Below are 10,245 nucleotides of genomic sequence, written 5' to 3'. Positions count from 1 at the left end.
AGAGAGAGAGAGAGAGAGAGAGAGAGAGAGAGAGAGAGAGAGAGAGAGAGAGAGAGAGAAAGGAATGGAACTTATGAAAAATGAAAACAATAAGTAAAGGTAAAAAAAAGAAAGATAGAAAACAGATAAAAGATTATATAGAAAAAAAAATATGATGGAATAATAAAGTATAAAGGGAAATGAATCTTAAAAGTACAAGAAATATAACATTGTACCTGTGCTATGACTTACCTAAAAAATAAAGTAACAATAAGATAAAAGTTTAAATAGTAAATGAAAAAAAGGCAGATGATGAAATATGAAAATGGAAAATGGAAGAAAAGTGTAAAGATGTAAGTGAATAAAAAAAGAGAAAAAACGAGGAAAAACAATTGGAAAAAAAGAGAAAAAAAAAAACTAAGATAAAAAAAAACTGAAGTAAAAATAAAGAAAATAAAGAACATCTAAAAATACGAAAATCCCCCCCCCAAAAAAAAATAAATAAAAATACTACAATAAAAACAAAAAATAAAAAGGTAAAAAATTAAAGCCAAAAAAAGTTAGTTATATAAAGCACATCATCAATATAATCCATAACTCAAAAAAAAAATAAAATAAAAGCAACATATAGTTACAGTTTTATCCTTTCGTATTTCAGTCACGAGTGAAAAACAATTTGCCACTTGATCGTAATAATATTTTCGTAACAATTTTTTTTCCAGGCACGTGGACAAAAAACACACATAAGTCAGGGATAAAATGAAATAGAAAACGAGCATCAAAACATATGACGGGATGGTGTGTGGGCAGCTTAGTCAATTATTACCTGCCACACACACACACACACACACACACACACACGTTCCTTTTTACTTTATTTACTCATCTACTTTATTCCCGTTTTCTTTCCAGACGAGAGCAGTTTTCTCAACATCTATTAGAAGCTTTGAACACCCACCAGATGTGACGCTCCGAGGTGGGTGAGAGAGAGAGAGAGAGAGAGAGAGAGAGAGAGAGAGAGAGAGAGAGAGAGAGAGAGAGAGAGAGAGTTAACACCATTACAAATTATGACAATATTATAAATTTCACCTTCATTTTCTTCTTTCTAACAAATTTACTGATTAAAAGAGAAGACAGATTTTGGTCACGATGGTAGTAGTAGTAGTAGTAGTAGTAGTAGTAGTAGTAGTAGTAGTAGAAGTAGTAATATTGACAGTAACACAAATACTAAAATTAATACCATCACCACCACCACTAATCACCCTCGCATCACACCTGGCTTTTCTCTCAGGTGACTTTCTCGACTACGCCTACACGGGGGGGCGACAACCTATCAAAGTGCAACGACAACACGACAGCGACGACTTCTACGACGACCCCGCTGACTTAGACAACGTGGAGTACGACGACTACTATTACTATTACTACGATGACAGTGACGACGACGACAAATTGACAAAAGACGACAACAGACACGACTTGGACTTGCTACACGACAATGTTATTCACAAAGACGACAATATAAAGTCGAAAAAATGTTCCTGCGATAAAGAGGAAGACGGGTCAGAGAAATTTCAAGTCAAGGGTAAGAGGGAAATAGGAGAGAGAGAAAAAAAAAAAAAAAACAAGACGACAATGACAAACACACAGACAAATTGACAGAACGGTACTTAATTGTAATCTTATTTTTTCTGAACTTTCCTTTACAGTTTTTCATCTTTTTCCCTTCTTTTCTTCAATTTTTTTTATCTTCCTTTCTTCATGTTTGATTTATTTTTTTTATCATTTATCTTATCGTTCTATATTTCTTCAATGGTTACTCTCCATTTTTACTTAATTTTTTTGTCATTTTTGCGTCTGATAATCTAGGTCATATCCTCTTCTTTTTCTCCTCCTCCTCCTCCTCCTCCTCCTCCTCCTCCTCCTCCTCCTCCTCCTCCTCCTCCTCCGTTTTCTGTGATGTACGATCTCATAGGTCCATCAACAGAAAACAGGAAATTGGGCTTTTGTTTTATGATATGGAAACAGCGAGTTTATTTCATTCCCTTTTCGGTGACGGTGACAAGATACTCAGGTGTGATTTCTCTCTCTCTCTCTCTCTCTCTCTCTCTCTCTCTCTCTCTCTCTCTCTCTCTCTCTCTCTCTCTCTCTCTCTCTCTCTGTCTGTCTGTGACTTTGGTATGTGTGTGTGTGTGTGTGTGTGTGTGTGTGTGTGTGTGTGTGTGTGTGTGTGTGTGTGTGTTGAATAGAGTTTTGTGAACATTTGTATATCCGGGCCGAAAATCACAGCGTGGGAGGAGGTGAAGGAGGAGGAGGAGGACACACACACACACACACACACACACACACACACACACACACAAAGAGATCATTGGAAAGAGAAGTAAGAAAAGAGAATAACACACAGAACACAAAGGACAACAGAAAATAGAAAAGAATATCAGTAAAAGATTTATCATCGAAAACAGAACCCGGAAAAAAATATTGAAATAAAATTTAAAAAAGAATAAATGAATGAAACCATCCAACAAATCCAGTGAAGAAGCTTAGACTTGACTGGCTGAAGTAAAAAGACCCACGCAACTCCCCAGCCAATAGGGAACAAGATGAGGTTGTGACGTAAGGCCGCTCCCAGCCAATCACCGCCCTTGTTATAAGCACCTTTCCCCAAAAAATAACTACTTTTTCCTTTTAACCCTTTCAAAAGAGGACAATTTTTTTCTTTTTTGCATAATCATCTATAGTTTTAAGATATTTGTTCATACACTATAATCTGGAATTGTTGTGTGGTTTACGTAGAGATGCAATTACCAACATACAGTACACTCCTTGTTTTCAGAGTACATGCCAACTGTTTTTCTCTCCTCTTCTCTTTCATTCTGCTTCTCATTGATTAATTAATTACCTTCGTTTTTGTCTGTACATACAAACTACAAACAATTTTTCTTTCATTTCTTTATTTTAATTTGACAGTGTTCGTGTTATTCAAAGGAAGGCTGCATTAGTGAGGAAATTAATTGCTTCAAAGGGATCCCGGCTCATAAAAAGGAGGATTGATAAGATAACCAGAGACTTTACCATAAGTACTCATTGGAATCATTGGTTAGATCTTGCATGCCCGTTACAGCGAGACACCGGATCAGTGAAGAGATTAATTCATTACGTTTATTGTGATTGCTACTCATGAAAAGAAAGACTGGGAAGATAAACATAGACTTTAACTTAAATATTTGCTTTACTTGGCTTTATCAGATATTGTGTGAGGATTATACACATGCTTTATATTAATAGAAGAAAATGACTATACATTGATTAATTATCTTTACTGGACTCTCTACTCATAAGAAGAAAGAAGAAGATAAACACAAGACTTTAACTTAAAACATTTACTTTACTCGGCTTTACTCATTAGATATCGTTTGAAAAAAAAAACTACACACACTCACCACACTCACTATACACATATAAACACATCAAACTACATACAAATTAACTACATTTACTAACCTAACCTAACTACATTTACTAACCTAACCTAACTTAACCAACTACCATTACAACAACGATACAAATTCCTGCGCCAGATTCGTGTTCAAAATGCTTCACCTCATTTTTCAGTCCAATTTACGAATGTTTTGTTAATTTTTTTTGTGATTTCTTACTTTCACTGCGTATTTTTTCTATTCTTTTCTTTTCGGTGGATCTGTGTCAAGGGGATAATCGAAGGATTTGTGCGTGCGTACGTGTGTGTGTGTGTGTGTGTGTGTGTGTACTGTAGGTTGCGTAAGACTGACAAGCTTTAAGAGGATTTGGGTGTGGATGAGAGAGAGAGAGAGAGAGAGAGAGAGAGAGAGAGAGAGAGAGAGAGAGAGAGAGAGAGAGAGAGAGAGAGAGAGAGAGAGAGAGAGACTCATTTGATCCTGTTTTTCGTCTATTTTTTAAAACTCTTGTCGCTCATTGAAAAATTTTCTCGGGCTACAGTTGGTCTATTTTTTTTTCTTTCTCTGTTTTAGTGTTCATTTATATTTCTTCCCTTTCCTAGTATACCTTCCCTGAACACTTCCACTCCTTTCTTAGAAACTTAGCACCTTCTAGTTAGACTTCTCTTTCTCGATCCCTGAAATGTGTATGTGTACTCGAGCTAAGCAAACTCCAGTCATGATGAATTATACCTGGAAACTCTTAACTCTACCTAAAATAGTTTTCCCAATGATTAATTCCCAAAACTCAATCTAACCTAACTTAACGTAGCTTAACCTACATAACTTAACCTAACCTAACCTAACCTGATCCAACTTAACCGAACTTGAGCTAACATAATCTAACCTAACCTAACTTAAACCTAACCTAACTTAACCTAACTTAAACCTAACTTAATCTAACCTAACCTAACCAAACTAACCTAACCTAACCTAATCTAACTTAACCTAACCAAAACCCAACATAATCTAGCGTTATTTAGGGATTTCATTTGGGGACAGATGGAATGTTTGTAGGGGAAAACATAGCAGGGCGACTTGTTTTAGGCATATATCCAAAAGGTACATGCCTAAAACACCAGAAATTGCCATCTTTTTTTTATCATTTTGTCTCCTTTCCTTCAGCAAATTCTGACTTATTGCTTGTAAACATCTATTCTTCTTCCTATGTCCTTTCTTTCCTGCTCTTCATCCCGTTCTTTATTTCTTTATTCTTCGCCTGTTATTCATTCTCTTGCGTTCTTCATTTGTTCTTTTATTTCCGCGCTTTCAATCTGCTTTTCATTCTCCGTGCTCTTTACCTGTTCGTTATTCCTAGTTTCCATTCCTTGTTTCTCATCTGTTCCTCATCCCTTGCTTGTTTCTGTTCTTTATTCCTTTGTTCTTTATTCCTGTGTCCATTTCCTCTCATCCAGATGTTTTTCATACCAATATTCTTTATAAATACTTGTTCTCTATCCCTTGTTTTTCACCCATGTTCTTCACCTACTCCCTCTTTTCCTTCATCTATTTTCCATTTCCTGTTCTTCATCCCCTGTTCTTCACCCTTATTCACCTATTTTTTCTTTATTTCTGTATTCATCCATGTTTTCTTTTTTTTATCTATTTTTCCTTATCCGCTATTCCTCACCCCTTTGTTTCTTAGCCCTTTATTCTTCATCCCTCTCAGTAAATTCCTCCAGCTTCAATAACCTTCATTTTCGCACTCCTTTCCCACCATCTCCCCAGGTGCAGCGGGAGTGGACTTCCCCGCCCTCACCTCCCTCCCCAGGACCTCCTTCAGGTGCGAGGGACGCGAATTGGGCTACTACGCTGACCTTGAGACCAGGTGCCAGGTGAGAGGGAATTGATTGACTGGTTGCTTAGTTGACTGATTGGTTTAAGTAAGAAGGGAAGAGGTACATCATAGCAGCATAGGAAAGGCAACAGGTGTCAGGTGAGAGATAATTGATTGATTGGTATTGCTTGGTTGGTTGGCTGATTGGTGGACTCAGGTAAGAAGGGTAATGTCAGGTGAAAGTGAAGGTAATTAGCTGATTGAATGATTAGTAAGGGAGAAAGGAAGAGCATATTATGGAAAAAAATGGAATAAATAAAAATATGGCAAAGGAATGGAGAGAAAAGGAATAAAAAAAAAGAAGCAGAGGAAAGGAAAGATAGACAAGAAGTAAAGGAAAGTGGAGAAGTAAGGAAAGAAACGAAAACATGACAAGGGAAATATAAATAAATGGAAGAGGAAAAGGAAACCGTGAAAACAATGAGGACCAGAAATTCAATGAGGAAAAGGAAGCGTAAGGAAGGATAGGAAGGTAAGGGAGAGGTACACAGAAGGAAGAACAGGTAGTGGGAGGAACCTACAGAAAAATTCCTTAGTTTAAAGTTGAGGATGAATAGTAAATTACAGTACAGTTACTCCACTGAATTAAGACTGTATTCAGGGCCTTGATAAACACACGTGTACAGGAGGGTAAAACAGGTAATTCCTCCCTTCACTCTATCTCTCCACCTGCTATTAATCGCAAAACATCAAAAGGTTCGCTGCGTTCATATGAATCCACATCGTTTCAAGGAGGCAAAAAGATGAATGTACTTTTCCTGATTAAAAAAATTTCAGCCTATATTCTCTCTCTCTGTTATTTCTTCCCAACTTTTCTTTCTTTGTATTTTTTTTTTCCAGGGCGTGGGTTGGGTTTTGCTTTGTTCCACGCCTGTTTTATTGTATGGTGTTTTCCTTCCCGCCATTGTTTCCGTCTTTCATTCAGGTCTTTGGAAAATGCCTCCTTTTTCAACAAACGAGTTTAAGAAAAGAACAGTAACAGCACCGGCAGAAAGCGCAACAACCAGTTAAGATAGAACAATAAATTCATAACAACAATAACAACGTTGCCAAATGCACTTTATTTTGACAACTGAGAGGTAAGAAAGAGATAAAACAGTAATCTTAACAAAAGCAAGACAAAACAAAAGAGGTAAAGATATAAGAAAAGAAAACGAAAAGCCTTAATAATAATAATAATCTTAAACTTATCTTTCTCTCCCTCTCCTTCTTTCTCTCTCATGGCTCTACTCGATTCACAACAGGTGTTTCACGTGTGCGAGCCGGGTAACGCGCAGCACGATTTCCTGTGCCCGAAAGGGACTATATTCAACCAGAAGTACATCGTGTGTGACTGGTGGTACAACGTGGACTGCCCGCGTTCACCCGAGTTCTTTGGCGTTAATCAGGACTTCTTCAAGGTGAGTGGTGAATGACTGAGTGGTTGGCTGACTGACTGACTGACTGAAGTGAAGTATTTATTAACTTATTGATTGATTGGCTGTCTGACTGACTAACTAATTGACTAAGTGACTGATTGGTAGATTGAATGACTGACTGACTGACTGACTGACTGGATTATTTAATTATTTATGAAGAGGTTTATTGACTGAGTGACTGCCTGATAGACTAATTCATAGACAGTCTGACTGGTAGACTTAATAAGTATATAATTTATTAACAGATTAACTAACTGAAAGACTAATAAACTGATAGAACGACTGACTGATTGACTGAATGACTTAATGAACTGAATGAAATAACTGCTTACCTGATTGAATGAATGCAGGTGAAGTAGAACAAAATGAAAAGGTGTGGGTAGATTAAACGTAAGCTGAGGAGAGCTGGGTGGATAACTGGATGGAAAATGAAATAAAAAGATAACGGAGATTTTTGAAAGAACAGGTAATATTACGGAATAAGGTAGAGATGTGCGAGTGGAAATATACTAACATATTTAATTTTGTAGAGTAGAGGAGAGGAATATACAACTGGAGGAGGAAAGATTAAAGCCGAGAGGGTTAAAAACAAGGTGATGTAAGAAGACCGAGTGCCGCGGTAACACAAACCACGCGGAAAATAAGTGCGGTGGGAGAATTGGATGCCGAAAGAGCAGACAGCAGGAAAAAGAATGGATGTGGAATTAACACTACTCTACCCTCACCTCCAGGACGGCAAAATAACAACTCCCCCAGCGCCACCCCCCAGCGCAGGCACCCCCGTCGGGACACCAGTCGTTCCTGCTGCTGGTCGTCCCCTCACACACCAGCAGAGGCGCCCCAACCACAGGCGGCGAAAGCAACGACCCAGACCACAACAGCAGGCGCAAGCAGAACCTGTGACACCCCAAGCAGAGGAATACGTCCCTCCGCTGCCTCCTGACGCCTTCTACTCCCGTCCTCAAGGCGTCGCAGAAGGAGGTAACGTCAGGAGCTCATTTAGTTCAGGAGGAGGGCCGCGTCCACCCACTAGTGCCGCGGGGCTTCCCTACGTGACGCCCTCCAGAGGCACGGACACTTCAGGAGGCAGCGTCAGCCCCATCAGAAGCACCGGCAGGCCACAGCAACGCCCCCGAGACCCTCGCTGGCAAGGCAACACGCGCAGCAGGACCAGGCAGCTCGGGGGCGGCCTTGAAGTCAGCTACCGTCTCGGGGGGCAGGGACCGGCGGCCCCTGAGAAACTGACGTCACGACCACGCGCCATCTCTCAGTCTCTTCCATCTTCAACTCCCCCTCCCCTTCCCCCTCCCCCTCCCCCTCCTCCTCCTCCTCCTCCTCCTCCTCCTACTACTACTACTCCTCCTGCTGCTCCTCCTCCACCCGTCACCCCTGGCTCAGTAAGTATCCCTCTTCCTCGCCCTTGTCATGATTCACACGATCCTCCTCCCACTCCTCCTCCTCCTCCTCGCCGTCCCCCTCCCCCTTCCACCCCAACACGGCCCCGCCCACGCCTTCCATCACGCCCACGGTTCACGCCCACAACACCACCACGAACACAGACACCATCACAGCTATCTGTCCTGGAATCCCTCCTCCTCCAGCTGTCTCCCTCCTCTCCTCCTCCTCCTCCTCCTCCTCCTCCTCCTCCTCCTCCTCCTCCTCCTCCTCCTCCTCCTTCACCCCCTTTACCATCATTGTCTGTTTTGGAAGCCCTCTTGTCATCTACATTTCAAACACCTTCGTCAACAACATCAACAAATCCTCCTCCTCCTCCTCCTCCTCCTCCTCCAGTAGTGTACAAGGAGACAGTGGTTCGTCTCCCGGAGCAGCAGCAGGCGGAGCAATCCCAAAATGTTCAAATCCACCTCCACATCCATCCAGATCACGCCAAACTCCTGTCACACTCCACCAAAAAACCATCTACTTCCCACACCCCGGACATCCTCCACCAGGCCGCTTCCCCGTCCTCCTCCTCCACCTCCACCACATCCATTCCTTTCAGCACCACTCTTCCACCTCCATCCACATACAGAGGTACCACTCCACATTATAGATCGCACACCTTCCCATCCACTGCCATCACTATAAGTTCTCATCCACCACCTCCACTGAAGCTTAAGTCGCGTCCACTTGCTATCCATCCACTCCACCTGCACTCTCCATCCCCCCACCTGTCAGCTCCACCAGGCCAGAGGGAGGAGATTAATGGATTGAGGGTTGTGCACAAAGCCATAACAGGACAACAAACTGGGCCTCCTCCTCCTCCTCCTCCTCCTCCTCCTCCTCCTCCTCCTCCTCTAATAACACCGTCACCTTCCCCTATTCATAGACCGACGCCTCCTCCTCCTCCTCCTCCTCCTCCTCCTCCTCCTCCTCCTCCTCCTCCTCCCCCTCCTCCTTCTCCCCCTCCTCCTCCTCCTCCCCCTCCTTCTAAATCTACACGTCCACCTCCTCTTGTTCCTACACCCCCAAATCCTCCTCCTCCTCCTCTTCCACTTCCTCTTGCTCCTCCAGTCTCTCCTCCTCCTCCTCTCCCTCTTCACCGCCATTCCACTAGTCTTCCACGCCACCTCCACCATCTCCTCCACTCCCTAACATTCCCACATCCACCTCATCCACACCGACCACGCTTCAAAAGACCACGGAAGATAATCTCCACTCCACGCCCTACACCTCCACCTCCTCCACCACAGTTCACTACCATCCACCATCTCCACTTACAGCCAGCAACAACAGAACCTCCACCTGCTCCTCCTACTCTTTCTCCTCCTCCACCAACGAAATCCCTAGCACTTTCTCCTTCTCCACCTCCTCCACCATCCAAAGTCAAATTTCCATCCACAACACCATTTCCAGTCCACCTCCTCCGTTATTATCCTCATCCACTTCCGTATCACTCTCTCACCTCCACCAAGAAGTCTCATCCACCTACATCCACCACAAAGCCACCATCAAGTACCTCTCATCCACATCCAAAATCCACATCTGCGTCTCCTCACCCGCATCATGGATATTCACCACGCCCTCAGCCACCTTCCACCCATCCACATGCGAAATATCCACCAAAATCCACTTTTACAAAACATGGATATAATTTCAGACATCCACATTTGCCTTCATCCATGTATTCACAAAATCCACGTGACTCATCCATCTACCGCAATTCCAAGTCTGAAGAACCGAATTCACATCATCCACATCGTTCATCCACGCGACATCCAAATCATCATCCATCCACAACTTCTCTACCACGCCATGTGACGTCTAATCCACCAGCCCATCATCCATCCAGGCGTCCATCTCATCCACCTCGAGTGCCTCATCCATATTCACGTCATCCAACGTCTTCTCATCCACATACCACTCCCCATCCACCTCCACATTCCACGTCTCCTCCACATTCCACTTCCTATCCACATCCAGTCCATGTTACTGTCTCCACTCCTCCTCCACTTGTTCATTCCACTGCACTTCCACTTTCCACTTATCCAAATCCACACATAACGCCTAATTATGCACATACAACTCCACA

The 10,245-nt window shown here is 42.3% G+C and overlaps 1 protein-coding gene and 1 long non-coding RNA gene across 2 annotated transcripts in view; one reads left to right on the top strand and one right to left on the bottom strand.

The window, feature by feature from the left end:
• The window catches only part of LOC135110714 (uncharacterized), a 23,291-nt gene extending 13,484 nt beyond the window's left edge, over window positions 1-9,807 (top strand). Inside the window, exons 3-9 of the mRNA XM_064023340.1 lie at window positions 892-955; window positions 5,187-5,749; window positions 6,595-6,695; window positions 7,244-7,306; window positions 7,445-7,983; window positions 9,043-9,169; window positions 9,352-9,807. Coding sequence (XP_063879410.1) covers window positions 5,686-5,749; window positions 6,595-6,695; window positions 7,244-7,306; window positions 7,445-7,983; window positions 9,043-9,169; window positions 9,352-9,807 — 1,350 coding nt within the window. The 5' untranslated portion in view covers window positions 892-955; window positions 5,187-5,685. The remainder of the gene's footprint in view (window positions 1-891; window positions 956-5,186; window positions 5,750-6,594; window positions 6,696-7,243; window positions 7,307-7,444; window positions 7,984-9,042; window positions 9,170-9,351) is intronic.
• The window catches only part of LOC135110484 (uncharacterized), a 107,581-nt gene that overhangs the window by 86,604 nt on the left and 10,732 nt on the right, over window positions 1-10,245 (bottom strand). The window lies entirely within an intron of this gene.

This window comes from Scylla paramamosain, chromosome 20, assembly GCF_035594125.1.
Source record: "Scylla paramamosain isolate STU-SP2022 chromosome 20, ASM3559412v1, whole genome shotgun sequence".
NCBI lineage: Eukaryota > Metazoa > Arthropoda > Malacostraca > Decapoda > Portunidae > Scylla > Scylla paramamosain.
This window is presented reverse-complemented; position numbering and strand designations above follow the sequence as displayed.